Raw genomic sequence first — 18,979 nt, forward strand, 5'->3', positions numbered from 1 at the left:
ACAACGGCGTCACCAGGAGGCGGGTCAGGAACCACAACTCGAATATTATGGTCATCTCATAGAAATGCCTCGCAATAACATGTCCAACCTACGTATATATGCAAAAGAAATAAGCAATACTATCGACTTTGAAAACTAACAGCCTCACTGATCCAAAATGAACAAACGAACGTATTTGTGTACCTCATGTCCGAGGACCCATGCAATCTCAGAATCCGTGCTGGAATCAAGTAATCCCGTGGAGACTATTATCTTACCATCGAAATAGCATTGTGCCCTCCAGGCTTTTTCTTCAACAACTATCACCTCCCAATTGAGCTCGTCGATCCAACCCAAAGGCGTCATCATCTGTAGTGGTTCCTGTCTTTGCTGTTCTATCTTGCTCTTGATGGACAAGCCACGATGGATGGCGCCAATAATCTTCCAGCAAATGTCGTGGACGCGAACACTTTGGTGGTGGTGCGGGTCAAGGATCTTGGAGGCGTGCTGCTTCTTGAAATACGCAAAGCGAGACTCGACGAGCTCGCGCGCTTCGCTGGGAGAGCAGATGACCATGCGGGTCCGATTAGTGTATGGCACTGTCTCGACATGAAATGCACGGTGCATGGTGATTCCTGTGCCGCCACGGAAAGTCGGTGCCATAGTTGACGTCGTGGCTGCATTAGTTTTGGCCCATTATCACATTGATGTCAAATTTATCATTTTTGTATCTCGAACAATATTTCAAATTTTGATTTGAAATTTTCTGACAAGAGACATCGATGTTCCATCAATGTGCTGCATTTTTTTCAGAATTTTTTAAACATTTTAAAAAATGTTTTCCACATCGGAGCACCCGGAGCACTAGATACTTTCCCATGACATTCTTATGCTGACATCAATACACCCATATTCCCAGCACATTCAGAAACCCACAACTCCACCCACTAGCTGCATAGGCACTGAGGCGTCTTACAGCGACCAAATAGCACGAAGTCGATATGTACAAAAATTACATGCCGATGAACACGTCTCCACAAGAAAGGAAGCAGGGCATGTCAACAGCAGCCACCAAGCTGGTCATCATCGGCGCGGCTGGCGACCGGTCTCTGGTCGAAAACGACCTACACAGATGTCTGAAACAAATCGGCATCTTCATCGTTCAGAACTGTAGCAGCATATGGCACAGGTACATTGGGGCGAGAATTCTCCGAGCCTTCTTCACGCCGTCATAAACTCTTCACTCTTATGACCTAGCACCAGAGCACTGATCTACTAGGCGGTATTCCAGTAAGCTGGGCTTTCCATGTACAATTGCCCTGGCAATAAGCAAAGATATGATGATGAATGGAGTTGTTTCTAGTACAAAGTGCATGCTCGGTATAGGCAACAAAACATAAAGCGTAGATGCATGAAGAGACCAAGTGCAAGGCGTATCGATAATATCGTTGACCAAATGGTGAGGTTCTATTTTGACAAGGACTGGCTTACGGTAGCTTTTAACATGGCGTGAACATGTGAAAGTCTAAACTTTTACACCTTCAGTCAGAAGGTTGTAGGTTTTAAGATTCTCCCAAATATGAAATACTATCCTATCAGCAAGTACTATGATTGATGATTCCCATACAGAAAATATAGATGTCTGGCAAAAAAGAAGAAACTCTCACGAGCTTAATCACAGCATCACTATCTATGATAGTGGAGTGCATAGGACCTTACCATTTTATCTCATCCAGTCTCGAGCACACACAAGTGCTTCAATAGTCTTGATGTTCAATGTGCTGTAGTGCTTTGGAATTACCGGTCCGCTGCTGTTGAATGCTGCTTCAGATTGGACAGCAGAAGCTGGCATAGCTAATATGTCCTGTGCCATAGCTGCTAGCGTTGGGTACTTTGTGGTATGATTCATCCACCAGTTTAGAATGTCAAACTCATCCTTTCTTGGAACTAGACCCTCTTCAAGGTAGTCATCAAGTTCTGTAGATATCTGACAACTTGCTTGTTCATTGAGATGCTGATCCCAATCTTCCAATAAATCATTATCCGCATCCAAAGCTGCACTATTTGAAGCTGCACTTGGCAGATCTGTAGGGTTGCAGTATTCATTGAAGAGTTCGCGGACTGTTTCACGTATGTCAGATAAGTAGCTCTCAGAATTTGTGCCAAAAGCTCGCTTCAGACGAAACTCAATGAAACCGATTTTAAATCTAGGATCCAGAACAACAGGTATTGACAACCACAAGTACGTATTTTGCCAATACCCATGGAACGCTTCCTGCATCTCCATAACCATTCTGGAAAATTCTCCATTACCATTTGATGCTTCTTCTTGCAACACCGTCCTCACTTTCCAAACCTCATTAAAGTATATATTTGCTGTGACAGAGCTAGGGCAAGATATTACTTCAATGACACGATAAAACATCCTCAAAATCTTGCAAATAGACTCAGCAACATTCATATCTTCTAGATTCAGCACTTCTTCAGAAGGAAATGACTTCTTGAAATGCAAAAGAACTTCAAGCCTAAAATAAAATTTGTGCCACCACTTAGCATCTTCTTGTGGACACTTCAAACTCATCTGTGAAATGACTTCCAGAAGCTGCTGTTGGGCTGAAGGTGAAGATGCATGTGCCACAAAAAATTCCATTACTGCGTCACCAACAAATCGAAGTATATCTGCTTGCCCTGCGGAGACAACACTATTTAAGATGTCGTCCAGACAAGCAATGTTGTATAGCTTGCCTCGAATAGGAAGGCACTTCTTTTCTATGAGCATTTCCTTTAGCTTAACGGTATTTGCATTGTTCCTAACATCACCAACAGAAGTCAAGCTCAAAATCTTCTGATCAAGATTCCAGTCTCTAATTGCATCCCACATGACGTTGTACGATCCACTTTCAGACTCCGGGACAGAAGCCTCCTTGCAGTGTATTATCCTCTCCAAATTAGTAGGTGAGGACCAAAACATGCCAAATTTGATTATTACTCTGTGAACCTTCCAGTCATCACCAACAAAATGTGCTGTCAAACAGAGGTAATTTACTGTTGGCTCAGGTCCATCAGGAGTCCAGATGCTTGCTGACAGAGACACACGTCGGCAGGAAAGTGCAAGTACATCCTTAATATTTACCTTTTCCTTCTGAAATAAAGCAGTGCAATGATCTTTCATATCATTATGAGAAACCATGCCAACTATAGGGTTGAGATTCTTAATAACTCTTCTCATTTCTTCATGCTCCACAACTGAAAAAGGATAAGCATGTAGAATTATCATTTTGGCTAGCTCTTGGTAAGATGTTTCTTGACAAAACTTCCCGGCGCTCTTGTCAGTTGAAATGTTCGTGAATGAGGTCCTCTGCTTCTTCAGGCTTGCACCATCTGATGTTGGTGGTGGGTGTGCTGGCACCATTTGAATGGGCTGGATTGTGTGGATGGTGTCACCAGAGGTACTAATCCTGGGGAGCTTGTTAGCGTATTCTGCAATTTGAACCTTCCCATTTGTCAAGGCAGGCGAGAGCTCATCATTCGCCCTGGAGTTGAAACTAGGTGCACTCGAAGGCTCAAACAAAAACTTATGATGATTGTGGAGACTTTCAAGCCGTCCTGGGCAGGTTAGGAGATGTCGACTAAGGTGGCTTCTCCCTCCAAACTTATTTGCGCTGAGACGTTTTTGGCAGTGAATGCAGTCTGCAGCCTGGAGTTTCCCCTCAACATAAATGGGTGTAAACTCCTTCCACACCTTCGACTTGAATCTGCTTGGAGTTGCTGAGCCGATGTCATCAAGCGTCTCCGAAATAATCTGATTGACCGGGTCAATTGGTGACACTGGACCGTCTCCATTCACCAAAACTGTGCACAAAATGTGAGTCGTTCATCAGTTGTATGCCAGAGGTCAACTGTTCTGACAATGTTATATCAATGTGTCCAGACCCTAAGCTACACAGAGCATGCTAAAGAGTAAACTCAACTCAACGCCGTGAACACACTACGAGGCAGAACCGGAGCGTACCATATGGGAAGTAGGAATCCTTCTGTTGCCCCTCCGCCGCTGCCTCCGACTTGGCCGGGCAGATCTTCTGGTGCCGCCACAGGTGGCTCGTGCCGTTGGAGTCCTTGCAGCTGAGCCGGTTGTGGCAGTAGAGGCACTCGGCGAACTGGACCTTGCCGTTGAGGAAGATGGGCTTGTACTCCTCCCAGACCTTGGACCTCTTCTTGTGCTTGTACCTGAACGCAGTGCTGTGAACCCCCGAACCGTACGCCACCTCCGTCTTCATGATGTTGTCCACGTCCACCTCCACCTCATGCTCCTCGGGATACTCCACGACCTGCTGCTGGATCACAGCATGCTCCATCTCCATGGCTGCACAGTAAACATGATTTTTTTTTAGTCTTGCCTGCTACTAGCAACCTAGCATACAGCTACATCGAACTGAACAGGCTAAACAGCTACGAAAACACAAGATCTGCAGGTAAGATGGCGCTCGGGATACAGAAATCGGCGCAAGAACTCCCCCCAAATCCTACACATTTGGGGCGGGGAAATACTGACGGATCGCATCGATTGTGGGCTCTAGAGACCCCAAATCGTAAGATTAAACGCGCATGAGTAGCCCGGATCGAGGAATTGCAGGAGAAATCAAGGCGGAGGGGTCACCTGAGACGGAGATCGCCGGGGGAGCCTTGCGGGGGCCGGGGAGGGGCGATTCCGGGCACGATTAGGGCATCGAATTGGGTCTGCGGGCGGGCGGCGGGTGGGTAGACCCAGTTCGTCGATTTGGGCTGGGTAAGGGCTCGCTCGTTCTATCAAGACGGGCTCAAGCGGGCTCGTCTGTAATCGCTTTTAGTGTGGGCTGGGTAAAGGGCTCGTTCGATCAAGGTGGGCTAACGTCGGCTGCTCTTGTTTACGCTTCTGGGCTTGTCCTGCATATCGTTTTCCTTTCTTCTTCTGGCATTTCCATTTAAAAAAGGTTTTGTTTTTATTTCCTGGGAAAGATTATTTTTTCGATACAGTCCGGCGAAAATACTTAAATGTTATCATTTTCTACTCACAAATTAAAATGTTATCATTTGTCTGGAAAAAATGTTTATACTTCATACAATCATAAAAGTAGCTGTAGCGGGTAAAGAAAGGTTGCCAGTTACTGCTACGTAGACAGCAGTGGCAGGCCAAAATGACCACCTACAACTCATATTTTTTTTTTTACAAATTTAGTCACGGGATAAAAGCAGTAGTGGCGGGCAACAAACTCATGCCCTGGTTTGTCATGCATCAGTGGTGTGCAAAAGTTTGGCGGCCACAACAATATTTCATTGACCCGCACTGATTTTTTCTAAAATTTACAGAAGTTAGCAGTGGCGGACATACTTGAGCGCTCGCCAAATATATACTTAGTAAGTAAGAAAAATGCTTGAATGAATCATATATACTAAAACCAGAATAGTCCAAATTTTGGGCACGGGACTTTCAGTGTTATGTATTAAACATGAAAAAAAAGTTTGAGGTCGAAATGATGTAGAAAAATTGAGTTGTGTGTGATACGCGGTGGTTTTCGTTCGAAACTCTGATATTTCATCGGAGAGTGTTCAGCTTGTACATAGAGTGCATCAAGTTTTTCAGTAACGCTCTTAAATTTTTACCACTCCCTACAACAGTCTCATGAAGGTGTTGTCTGCATGCTCTTAAATTTTCCGTCAAGTTTCATTCATTTCCAAGCTCGACTGCACGCTATGTTGAACCGAAGAGCGATTCCCCCTTTTTAATGGCTGAAAAATAAGCTAATGCTTTAAAATTAGCAAAGCAACTCAAAAGGTCACCAAATTTAAGCATGAGAATTTCAGAGGTGTGTATTAAATATAGAGAAAAAAATGATGTGAAAATGATGTAGAAAAATTGAAGAGCATATACCAGTGGTAGACATCGGTAAATACATGTCACTGCCAGGTCTTTAGCTTTAGCTCTGTGAATTTGTTTATACGTTAAAACTTAGGGTTGACATTTTGCTTTTGTATATGGTTAATTCGGTTCTTTAAAATAACAACAGAAGAAATAAGAATAAAAATGTCTTGGCCACAAAGTCACAAAGTCTTGTGTGGATCTGTCTTTGCGGACGATCCCCGGCTGTCGCGCCAAAAAGTCTTGGTCCAGCCGCTTGCGGTGGCCCGATTCAACGGCTCGTGTGCAAAGGTGCCTTTCCTATTTTGGGTTTGACGGAGGCCTCGCTCTGGTTCCGGCAACTCAACGGCGGCGCCGACAACCAGCGGTGGTAGACGTAAGGCGAGGTGTCAAGGACTTGAATTTCCTGGAATCCTTTTCGCAGTTCTTCACGACACTTGTGTTTCTGGTTTTCACGTATGTAAACTCGTTGTATTTCTCAATTTTAATTGATACTCTTTCCTTTTCGGTTTATAGGCTTTATCTCAAAATTTTAGATTTTCCATTTTATAAGTCTCAATTTGATTGTTCCTCATCACATATTCGGATTACAAGGTGTGTCAAATCATTGTATGCAAAGATTAAAAAAAATTGACCAATACATGTACTTCATGCATACGTGTATTGCAATTAATACATTGATAAACACATTTTTTAGAAAACAAACGCATTAGTTGAGTGTTTTTTGCAAACTACACAAATTATTCCACTATTTACCATCTATCTTCGTGGTGAGATTTTTAAATTAAGCCCTATAAACCAGAAATGAGGTAGTACGTGGTTCTATGAACTGAGTCTAGCTCAAATGATTAGACTCTTTATGGTGAAACCAACTCATTAGGCTACTCATAGTGGGGAGTAACATATACTAGTATCATGCATATGATACTAGTATATGATACTATCTCCATAGTGCATAATATCATAAATTAGTATCATAGATGGCTATATTTATTGTCATGCATGACACAAAGTAACATAACATTTAACATGATACGGTATCTATTTATGTTATTATAACCCTCTTTTTCTTATTTAATTGTGTGCCACATAAGCATGTTTGCTAGTCCCAAATGCATGTTACCGGTTATGTTACCCCACTATGGCCATCCTTATGGTTCAAGTACTAGATCGACTTACTGCTTATGCTCATATTTTTCTGGAGTTATTTTCAGGTGTTCCGACGATGCTCGTTTCGTGGAAGGAGATATCCTCGTCGATTACAGAGGCACGTGTGATGGATTCGTCACACTACTAGGAGAATCCTATAGGCAACCATTTAATAGTGACGCGGGTTATCTGGCACGTGCTGCCGCTAATTAGTAGTAGCATAGGGGTATAAACCCGTGCTGCTACTAAGTAGTCACCATCGTGCCCACCAGATCAGGCCATAGTAAAAGCGCGAGGTATAAACCCAGCGTTGCTGCTAAGTTGATAATAATAGCGCGGGGTATAAATCCTGCGCGGCTACTAATTGGTCCCCATTACAGGGTTTTCAACAGCCCTGAAATCCCCATCTCCTCCCCTTAATCCCTCCTCTCTCTCTCTCCCATCTCTCCCCCTCTCTCCTTATGCTCTCCCATGGCGCTCCTGCGCATGTGCGCCTCCTCCTCCATGGCACCCAAGTAGGCCGCCGCCTCACGTCGACGGTGTCCAGGAGCTCACCGGTCTTCCCCGCGGCTCCATGCCACCATGCTGGAGCACCTCACCAGCGGCAACTAGCACCGCTGCTCCCTACATCTCCCTCGTTTCTCTTTTTTCCTCTCTGCCTTTGGTTTGACTCACCCTCCCATGTCATGCCCGTGCAGGTCGTCGCCGTGGACGACTAGGAGCTCTCTCGCCTTGGCCGTGAAGAGTAGTCCCACACCCTCGCCTTGCTCTGCCCTGGATCCGGTCCCTCTCCAACAGCCGCCGTCGGATCTGGTATGCCACTGCCCGTCCGCCCTCCCACGCCCCCTTCCGTCGTTGGATTAAACTATCGCCACCATTGACAGCACGCACAGGATCGAGAAAACCTGTATACTACATAAATACGCGGAAGTTTTTTTGTAAAATTAAAATTAATAGTAGTAGCGCGGGTCCCAGGAACGCGCTACAAATAATTAGTAGTAGCGCGGGATGGCACCCACACTACTGCTATCCAGTTAGCTGTAGCGCGCTAGTAGTAGCATGGGCACCGTGCCGCTATTAGGCTTTTGTCTAGTAGTGTTTGTCTGAAGGTGATATGTCAGCTCAGTCTTTCGGAGGTGCTCATACGGATAGAGGCCCTGTTTGGTTCGGCTGTGGATTTCTAAAAGCAGCTGCGAAAAATCTGCTGTGAAAAATCTGCTGTGAAAAAACAGTTGTGGAAAATCTGATGTGAAAAAGATGTAGGTCATTTGGCAAACCATCTGATACAGTTTTTTTAAGATTTTGGCCTGCAGCGGAATTAGATTTTGGAAAGCACGTCCTGGGCTACTTCCGCTTTTGGTTCAGATTTTGGCAGCGGGTTTATGAAATCGGATTCTGCTGGATTCGCTCTTTGGTTCAGATTCTGCTGCACGGCAGCGGAATCCGTCGATAAAAGTTGAACCAAACATGGCCAGAATGTGCGAGTGTGCGTTCGTAGAGGTGAGTGTCTATGTGTATGTATGAGCGTCCGCGTCTGTGTTAAAAAATGGATATTGTGGTTAGAAAAATATTCCATGTCAAATCCGTAATATTGAGCACGTAAGAGCATCTACAACAGGACTTGACAAATCCGGCCCCTCAAACGCCCGCGGACGCGACCGGTCGCGTCTGCGGACAGTGACCGGTCACGCCTCAGATTAGCTACTCTGCATCCGAATCTCTCGTATTTCAACCCCATAAATCCATACAAAGCATGCAAAAGAAACTCTGCGTACTACATACTACGTACTACCCTAGCTAATTTTCGTCGCCGGATATGTCCACGACGTCGGTGCCTGGCGTCGGTTGGACGGGCGCGTACAAGGGTTCCGGCTCCTCCTCCTGCTCGACTTCATCCATGTAGGTGAACATCTCCTCCTCCTCAACCTCCTCCTCCTCCTCCAACTCGTCCTCCCGATCCACTGCATCAGGAGGAAATCCCGCGGTGATCTGGGCTTCGCGCCTTGTCCGGATCTGCTCAAGGAGCTGCAGACGATGCCTTGGCGTTATAAATGGGTAGCCCCTTATCCTGCAGCGTGGGGGCATGGCTACTAGTGGTGGCGACGAGGGAGGGGATAGTGGCGGTGGTGGCGCACGAGCGGAGGAAAATGTGAAGGGGTAGGATTTCGGTGTCGGTGGTCGGCAAAAATAGTCAGGCTAGGCACTATGCTGCCCGACGGAGCAGCGCCACGCGGCGAGATCGGTTTGACGGAGGATACGAGCTTCGGACCGCCGGGTTTCCGGGCGATTCTGCATGGGACCCCGACGTCAGTCCGACGTGACGGACGTGCCCCGGCATTCAATATCCGCCCATATTTAGGCTGGATATGAGGGGTGCCGGTTAGCCCCCGGACGTTTGAGTTCCGTTTGAGACGCTCAACTGTGTCAAAATTCCGTGAACGGCCAATGACCGGGCGGCTTGTTCGGGTGTTTAAGACGGGTTTCAGGCGCTGGCCGTAGATGTTCTTGTCACATCATCACAACTAACAATCTCTTTCAAAGAGATATATGATCCGGCGACTTTGTGGTGCTTGCTGGGAGCTTGGCCACGTGAGACGCGTCCCTAGTCGCCTCCTTGGGAATTCTAGCAAGGAGCAAGGAAATTAAGGGCATCTCCAGCCGTTGGCCTCCCAGGAGGGGCAAAAAATCGCCCCTAGGGGCGCACCGGCGCTAAACCGCGCACTGGGGGCGTGATGCCCCCCAGTCGCGGCCCCCATGGGTTTTTAAAATGTTTAAATTCGGCGCAAACACAACGCAAACACGTTCGAGTTCGTTCAAATTTAAACATATTTTACAAAAAAGGAAAAACTACCGCGGGCTACCCCCGCCGTCTCCCTCGCCGCCCGCCTCGCCGCCCGCCCACGCGGTTCTACATGTCGAGGAGGCTGTAGAACCGCGTGTAGTCACCGCCGTCGTTGTCGTCGTCGCCCCCGCCGACGCCTTCGCCGTCCCTGCTACATCCCTCCCCCGGTTGGCGCGGCGGGTTGGACGGTCCAGGGGCGTCGTCGGCGGCGTCGCTGTCGAGGACCACGACGTCGTGCTCGTCCTCGCGCCCACGCTTGCAGGTGGCGATCTTCTCTAGGGCCCGGCGCTGCCGGACCATCTCGTCACGGAGGTAGTCGTCCCGCGCCCACCGCAGGGCGTCCTCGTCGGAGAAGCCATGCCGGGCTATCTCCTCGTACTCCGTGGGGAGGCCGGGCTCCGGCTTGGGCTCGACAAGGACGAAGCGGCCGGTGGGGGAGGCGTTGTCGCCGATGCGGACGCCGGAGTTGCGGGCGTGCGTGCTGACAGGCGTGCCCTGGGGCTCCGGCTTGACGGGGCGGAGGTGGAGGCACGGGGAGCCGCCGGACGAGGAGGAGGACCCCCCGGTCTCCATGCGCCTCGGGGTCCAGGAGCTTCCTCGGCGGTGTGGGAAGGACGGGGGAGCGGGGTACTCGAGGCGCGGCATGTTGCCGCCCTTGATGTACTCGAGGACGGCCTCCAACATGCGCCCGGGCATGCCCCACCACCGATGCCGGCCGACGGCGTTGAGCCTGCCGGAGGGCTCGACGCCGTTGGTGGCCTCAAGCTGCTCAGCGTGACGGCGGCGGAAATAAGGCTCCCAGAGCGGGCTGTCGGGGACGTACCGTGGCCCCTCCCTCGCCGCACGCGGCAGGGACGAGCGGATGCGTGCGATCTCCGCATGCCGCGCCACGCCGGTGGGTACCGGGGGCACCGGCACGCCGGCGGCGCTGATCCTCCACGCCCCGGGCACCCGCATGTCCGGCGGGACCGGGTACTCGGCCTCGAAAAGGAGGCGAGCCTCGTTCTCGTGAAGATGGCGGCGGCCGAAGCCGTTTGCCGCCGCGCCGTCGCCTGGGAAGCGCTTGGCCATGGGTGTGATGAACTTGAGACGGCGAGAGAGAGGAGAGGGAGGAACGACGACGGCGAGAGAGTGCGAGTCACCGAGTGCGCTGGGGCGCGTCTTATATAGGCCGAGGCGCCGCCCGTGCGTGAGCCGCCGTGAGTACGCGTGGTGGGCGAGGGAGGGCGAGGGACGCGTGTCATCCGGTCTTCACTGCACCGCCCGTGAGGCATCAATGGCGAAGGCTGACCGGCGCGGCAGCGCGGCAGCTTTGGCATTGATTCGTTGCGGGAAACGAGGCGATGAGGACGACGAAGGGGCGAGAAGAGAGTCGTGTCCCTGACGCGGCGGGCCCGCGGCTGTTTCGCGCTAAAACAGTTCGCCCCGGCGCCCCCGGGAGCCCCCCAGCGCGCCGGATTCGGCCTGGGTCCGCCGGCGCTGTTTTCGGCCCAAGCCGGCGAAAATCGGGCTCCTGGGGGCGCGACTGGGCCGATTTTTCGGCGCCGACGCAAAAAAAACGCCTGGGGAGGCCTTCCCAAGGACGCGGCTGGAGATGCCCTAAGGCCCTGCACTCGACGTCGTCTCCCTGCACGGCAGAGGAGCCGCCGCCCACGCCTCCACGCACGCCCCCTGCTCCCGTTCTCCGCGCACGCCGCCCCTCGACGGGAAGGAGAACGCAGGCCACAGTCCCTGCTCCCATGCCCTGGTCAGGCCGCCGTTCGACGGGCAAATCTGAAGGTGAACGCAGGCCACGCTCCCTCGTTGAATCTCTCCCCTTTTCTCCTTCTCCCGTTTCCCCATCGATATAAGTGCTTACTTAATTCTTGCTCTCACCGCCGTCAGGTCTGTTGCGTAGACCATTGACCTCCGCTACCGGAGTTTGGAACGCATTATCAAGCATCAATTCCATTGATCTTTGAGCTGCGGAGGAGTAGAGGCGAGGAGCGACTGATGGCCGAATCCGCTGTTACCGCTGTGGTTGGGAACATGAGCAGGCTCGTGATTCAGGAGACCACATTCTTGTGTGGAGTCACAGTCGAAGTCACCTTCTTGAAAGATGAACTAATGAGGTTGCAGGGCTACCTCAAAGACGCTGATGTCAAGCGGAGATCAGGAAATGCGGCAGTCGCTATCTTGGTGGTCCAGATCAGGGATGCGGCGTATGTGGCCGAAAATGTCATCAAGGCCGTCGAGCACATGCAGAAAAGTAACAGGCTCAAGAAGGGATTCGTGGGCGCCGTTTCAAGGTATGCTCACTTGCCGGCCGATTTGGTTAACCTTCACCAAGTCGGTGTTCAAGTTAAGCATGTAAGAAGAAAGATCAGTGAGATATTTGAAAGCGCGCACTGTTTGAAAATTGATTTGGATACTAGTGCAGTAGAGAAATGTCATGATGAGGATGAGTTCCCACAAGATTACTGTCTTATGCACCAAAACTTTGAAGATGACATTGTGATGGTTGGTTTTCAGGATGAGTATAAAGAAATAGTGGATAAATTAGTTCATGGAGAAAACATGCTTAGCGTTGTTTCCATAGTCGCCATGGGTGGGGCGGGAAAAACTACACTTGCAAGAAAAGTATGCACTTCATCTAGAGTGAAGCAACATTTTGATACCATTGCTTGGGTGAGTGTATCTCAAAAGTTCAAGGGCATTGATTTACTAAACGATATTATGAAGCTATTGAATCTCATACGAAAATCATGCAGATTTGAGTGAGCTAGGTTGAAGAACGGAGAGAGAGAGAGGCAGAGGCGATGGATGGGGAATTTTCTGGATCTCATCTCGATCCATCTCTCTATTCTCTATCTATATTATTTGTACATTTTACACTTCAGCCCTCTTACAGATATATAAATTCCAACTCACACCAACACTCCCCCTCAAGATGGGGCAAACACATCAGATAGACCCATCTTGCTACAAAAGATAGAGAACAACTTTTCTGATGGACCTTTTGTTAGAACATCTGCTACCTGATTTGCTGAAGTCACATATGGCATACAAACCACTCCTCTATCCAGTTTCTCTTTGATGAAATGACGGTCAACTTCAACATGTTTAGTACAATCGTGTTGCACTAGATTATTCGCAATATCAATTGTTGCTTTGTTGTCACAGTAAAGCATCAAAGGCTTACTCTGACATAACCTTAGTTCAGTTAGAAGAATCTGCAGCCATAATAGCTCACATAGGCCATGTGCCATGGATCTAAACTCAGCCTCGGCAGTTGACCTAGCTACCACATTTTGTTTTTTACTTCGCCAAGAGACTAAATTTCCCCCAACAAATACACAATAACCAGAAGTTGATCGCAGATCATCTAGAGAACCAGCCCAGTCCGCATCTGTATAACACTCAACTTGTAAATTCCCTTGCTTTATGTAGAGAAGACCTTTTCCTGGGCACCCTTTAAGGTACCGTAGGATTCTATTAACAGCATCCAGATGAGCCGTTCTTGGGTTATGCATGAATTGACTCACAACACTTACGGCAAATGCAATATCGGGACGAGTATGGGAAAGATAAATCAACTTACCCACAAGTCTCTGATAGCGTTCTCTATTAACCGGATTCCCTAAATCACTACTTAATTTGTGATTCTGTTCAATGGGAGTAGTAGCCGGTTTTGAACTATACATGCCAGTTTCTTTGAGCAGGTCTAAGATGTACTTCCTTTGTGTCAGAAATATACCTTTTGGACCATGCAAGAATTCTATGCCAAGGAAGTACCTCAAGTGTCCTAGATCCTTCACTTCAAATTCTTGTGTGAGATGATGCTTCAGGCCAACAATTTCCTCGGTATCATTGCCTGTCATCACAATATCATCAACATAAACTATCAGGATTGCTACCTTGTTATTAGCATGTTTATAGAATAATGTGTGGTCAGCGTTGCTCTGTCGATAGCCTCTTTTCAACATAGCTTGTCTAAAACGATCAAACCACACCCTTGGTGATTGTTTTAACCCATACAAGGAACGATGTAGGCGTAATACTTTTCCTGTATTACGGCTGGAATCAAAACCTGGTGGAATTTGCATATACACCTCTTCATGAAGATCTCCATGAAGAAATGCATTTTTTACGTCCATCTGGTAGATGCTCCAATCAAAATTAACCACACAAGATATGAGAGTCCTCATAGAGTTCATCTTTACCACAGGTGCAAAGGTTTCATCATAGTCTATACCATAAGTCTGCGTGTACCCCTTAGCTACAAGGCGTGCTTTATATCTATCTATCTTACCCTCTGGCGTGTGCTTAATAGTAAACACCCATTTGCATCCCACCGGTTGCTTGCCTAGAGGTAGATCCACGAGCTCCCAAGTTTTATTTTTTTCCAATGCTCTCATCTCATCCAGCATTGCATCCTTCCACTTGGGGTCTTTCAAGGCAACTTTCCACTCTTTTGGTATGGAAGTAAGATCTAGAGAAGCAATAAAAGTTTGGAGGGACGGACTACAATATTTGTAGGAGATGTAATTGGCTATATCATGTTTGTAGTCTTTAAGATATCCTGGTGCATTTCGGGTTCTAGTTGGTCTTCGTAAGGCAATAGGTAAAGTGTCTACAGGAGTAGAAGGTTGGTTATCACTCTGCCCTGATGTACTCGTAGGAGTTACGGAATCAGAAGGGATAGTATTGGTACCTAGGTCCTCACGCATTTGAGACTCCTCATCTTGAGATGGAAATGATAAGTGTCCTATGCCATCATCCTTGTCTCCATGACAAGAGTTATCATCACTAACACCATCATTTTCCTCCCCCTAATTTCGAGTGCTATTAGTAGACAGAGGATCACCAGAAGTGGGAGCAAGAACAAGGACATGCCCTTCATCTACCCTTTCTTGCTGCTCATCAGGTGGTGACAATGAAATACCAGACCCAACATTTGATTCATAATATGGTTCATTTTCACGGAAAGTTACATCCATGCTCACAAAAAAACGATGCTCTGAAGGGCACCAACATCTATAGCCCTTTTTTGAGGGAGAATAACCCATAAACACACATTTAAGAGCACGAGGATCTAGTTTCCGTACCGAATTTCTATAGTCATGCACAAAACAAACACTCCCAAAGACTTTTGGAGGAACCACAAATTCATTAGAATTTAAAAGGCATTCAGCATGAGTTTTGTAACCTAAAACACGAAGAGGCATGCGATTTATCAAGTAAGTTGCAGTTTTAATTGCCTCACCCCAAAGGAATTTGGGCACATTCATTGTAAACATCAATGAACGTGCAACTTCGAGCAAATGCCTATTTTTACGTTCAGCAACACCATTTTGCTCTGGTGTATTAACACATGACTTCTGATGTTCAATGCCATTCAAAGTAAGAAACAATTCAAACTCATGATTGACATATTATGTACCGTTGTCCGTACGTAGAATTTTAGCAGTAGCTGCATGCTGATTTTTAATAAGGGCACACAAGTCTTTGAAAACATATAATACATCACTCTTATGCTTCAGAAGATAGAGCCAAGTGTACCGACTAAAGCAATCAATAAAGGTGACAAACCAGCGGTGCCCAGAAACTGAGTGAACCTCACAGGGTCCCCAAACATCGGAGTGAATTCTTTCAAATGGTTTTTCACTTCTTAGACCAATACTAGGATAAGAGCCCCTAGTATGTTTAGCTAGCTCACAAGCATCACATACTAGAGCCTCTTTAGGACATAACTTAAATAAAGCAGGATAAACACGGGATAAAACAGCAAAAGAAGGATGCCCAAGCCTGCGGTGATGCAACAATAACTATTGACAGGAAGACAAACATGATACAAAAGCCACTTCATCAGTTCCATCATCAAGATAATAAAGTCCTTCATGCTCGGTCCCAGTCCCCAATTGTCTCCCAGTCCCTAGCTCCTGAAAAGCACAACACGTAGGATCAAACCAGCTTCTACAACCATGAGATTTATTCATAGAGCTAACAGATAATAGGTTCACTGGGAACTTGGGAATGTGTAGAACATGAGGTAAAGACAATGACTTGGTGCACCGGATGGATCCTCGTCCTGCAATAGATGACATGGATCCATCCGCTACACGAACCTTGTCTTTACGTGAACAAGGTGTATAAGATACAAACAGGTCTGAATCCCCTGTCATATGATTTGTAGCTCCTGTATCAATAATCCAAGGTTTTGATTTGGTGGTAGTGTTCGCTTGATAAAGGTTCATACCTTGGTGAGAAGTGGCAATTAGATTGGAATCAACCTTAGAGGTGCCTTGCGAGGAAGATGAGCTTTCTGAGAGTTTAAGCTTGGAGTTGAACTCCTCAAGAGCTCGTACATCTACCACTGGTGGCCCCCGTAGAGACGTGGTGTGGTTAGCTTGCCTTCTATTCACACATTGAACTCCCCCTGTCCGAGGTTTTCCTTTTCCCACCAAGATGGATACCCATGCATCTCAAAATATCCATCCTTTGTGTGTCCTTTTCTTTTACAATGATCACAAAGCAACTTGTTTTTGTCTATCTTGCCAAAGGGCCTGGGAGTACGGCGGTATTGCATAGATAAAGTCGCACGGTCATCTGCACATTTTAGATCATCCTCCTTAGGTTGAGCCAACCGAGTTTCTTCCTCAAGCACACTGGAAATAATATCATCGAGACTTGGCCATTCTGGTTGAGAGAATATAAGTTGTTGCCGAAGGTTAAGCTCCTGGTTTAGTCCATCTAGAAACAGCTTGGCCACAATCGTCTCAAACCATTTGTGATGAATGGCTAGATCTCTCTTTTCAACTGCTTGAAAAGGATGATAGTAGTGCAGGTCCCTGTACAACCGTTTCAATTCACCAGCATACTCTGTTATAGACTTTGTGCCCTGACTTAGATGAGTTAATTCCTCCATAATGCGGGTTTCCTGCATTTTGTTTGATTTCCCAGCGAATTGGTTCTCCAAGGCGGTCCACACTTCAGACACGGATGACATTATTTTGACCTGTTGTCGCACAATTGGATCCATGCTTCCCAACAGCCATACACTAGTGCAGAACCGGGCAATAGCACCGGTTCGTAAGGCCCTTTAGTGCCGGTTCCATAACCGGCACTAAAGCCCCCCCCTTTAGTACCGGTTCAGCACGAACCGGTGCTAAAGGGAAACCACATGGCACGAGCCAGTTCCGGGGGCCGGGAGCCCTTTAGTACCGGTTGGTAACACCAACCGGTACTAAATGTTTGTGGGTTTTTGTTTTATTTTGTATTTTTCAATTAAATTTGTGTTATCAATTTAATTTAGGATTGTTTTACGTTATAATGAGTTGTAGTCGTCGTCATCATCATCATCATCATCGCATATTAATAAATAAATAAACTCTAGCTAGCTAAAAATCATCGTAGTCGTCTAATTACCACTATTTAATCATCATAGTCATTACCGCTAGCTATCTAATCATCACCAACACTGCTAGCTTAAAGAGGAAACATTCACTTTGTAACAGAAGCAAAGATATCATTGAGTTCAACATAATCATCACCAACATCGAAGTTTAGGACACGGACATGAGACATTAATTAAGAGCATGAACTAGTGCTGCTCCCTCTCAGGTAGAATAGCATAGAACATGTATAGCTCTCCTGATTCATCATACTAGAGCATGCAGATGAATCTGTCTCCTAATCTTGGGTTGCGCTTCTCCTTGCTGCCCCCTAGTACTTCTCTGCGATCGTTAACAATTTTGCTCCAATCTTTCACTATTAAGCATTCTTCGCTTTCAGAAATCCTGAATGCACTCATGTGCAATGTAGGATATCATGGCCGTAAGCTAACCATTGACATGTCACCTTTAGTCTCGATCCACTGAGGCACAACTGTCATCGGAAGTCCCTGTTGAAGAACATCGTATATTAATTAATATACTAAGCAATGAAAGTTTAACTTCAAAAATAATGTATGCAAAAGATGCACTAATTAAGGACAAATAGTTAAAATCTTACCATCTTTTGATTATAGATGTGACCGTAGTTCAATACGATCACCATTGGTCGCACGTTTTGAGTACTAACATTTCTAAGTTTAGGAAAAAAAATTGTCTTGACAGTATTAAGATCCTCAAGCCATGAAACATAATGACTTATCTCCTCGCAGTTTAGTTGAGCCCCGGGGCAGTAGTAGGTCATGTTTACCAAGCGCCGGACATGTTTGCTTAAACCGAAATAAACTGACAATACAAATTAGTTGTCAACTATTTTTGAATAAACTATATCAAAGACATAAACATATGCATGCATGGTTGAGAAAAACTCACATAATGGTAGAACTGGAGGCGTTTGCACATCGACCCAGATGTCTATATTACCTTCAATATCATCTTCCGGACGAATATCAAAGATGACAACCATACCAGGCTCAAATGCATAAGCCTTGCATAGTGCTTGCCAAGTTTTGCATTTAAAATGGGTGTATGTGTCTCCATTATATAATTTGACGTTGAAAGTATACCAATGCTCCGTCTTCAAGTAAACTTTCTTTACCTCCATATCATCTATAACACTAAAACCTATCTTATCCAAGACAAAAATTCTTGCATGGCAGGGGATGCGCTAGTAGAATAGTGAAAATTTAAAATTATAAGTTGAAGCAAATGAAGCATAAGTTTTGCATTCAAATAATAATTGACAAAGTGACTTACTGTATCAACTTCGAATGTCTCATCCAGCTTGATGCTGAAGTGCCTACCATCAACAAGGAAATTTCTGTCGCACAGGCCGCGCTGGTCTTCAAAGTGTTCGCACATAATGAAATCTTTTTCGTCGTCAGATGACATTTGCTATGTTCATATAGGTGAAACATTAAACACCTATTACTATCTAACATTAATTAATATCTAGCCAAATATATATTCATCTAACATTTGACATTAATATATCTAACTATATTCATCTCTAACAATTGACATTACTATATATTTAACTTTTCTATCTAATTCATCTAACATTCAACATTAATCTAACATTTATATAAACTCAAAATATATAAAAAATTAAATAAATAGAAAAACTCATTAACAAATAATATTTTAATTAGATCATCAAATCTCAGATACCTAAAATTTCTT

General features: G+C 46.3%; 2 protein-coding genes across 2 annotated transcripts in view; one reads left to right on the forward strand and one right to left on the reverse strand.

Annotated features, from left to right (window-relative positions):
• Positions 1 to 844: 844 nt before the first annotated feature.
• Positions 845 to 4,788, reverse strand: LOC123190529 (zinc finger BED domain-containing protein RICESLEEPER 1). Its single transcript, XM_044603190.1, has 4 exons — positions 4,637 to 4,788; positions 3,992 to 4,342; positions 1,699 to 3,831; positions 845 to 1,298 (listed from the first exon to the last, which is right to left on the reverse strand). Exons 2-3 carry the CDS (start codon positions 4,338 to 4,340, stop codon positions 1,703 to 1,705), a joined length of 2,478 nt encoding a protein of 825 aa, XP_044459125.1. The 5' UTR covers positions 4,341 to 4,342; positions 4,637 to 4,788; the 3' UTR covers positions 845 to 1,298; positions 1,699 to 1,702.
• A 7,070-nt stretch (positions 4,789 to 11,858) lies between these two features.
• Positions 11,859 to 18,979, forward strand: part of LOC123191918 (putative disease resistance protein At1g50180) — a 12,089-nt gene continuing 4,968 nt past the window's right edge. Inside the window, exon 1 of the mRNA XM_044604462.1 lies at positions 11,859 to 12,588. Coding sequence (XP_044460397.1) covers positions 11,859 to 12,588 — 730 coding nt within the window. The remainder of the gene's footprint in view (positions 12,589 to 18,979) is intronic.

The sequence above is a fragment of the Triticum aestivum genome, chromosome 2A, assembly GCF_018294505.1.
Source record: "Triticum aestivum cultivar Chinese Spring chromosome 2A, IWGSC CS RefSeq v2.1, whole genome shotgun sequence".
Lineage (NCBI taxonomy): Eukaryota > Viridiplantae > Streptophyta > Magnoliopsida > Poales > Poaceae > Triticum > Triticum aestivum.

Excerpts from the sequence above, each read along its gene's own strand:
- LOC123190529 (XM_044603190.1), bottom strand. The coding sequence starts at position 4,340 with ATGGAGATGGAGCATGCTGTGATCCAGCAGCAGGTCGTGGAGTATCCC. Across the intron at positions 3,832-3,991 it reads GGATTCCTACTTCCCATATG|TTTTGGTGAATGGAGACGGT; the intron begins GTACGCTCCGGT and ends TTTTGTGCACAG.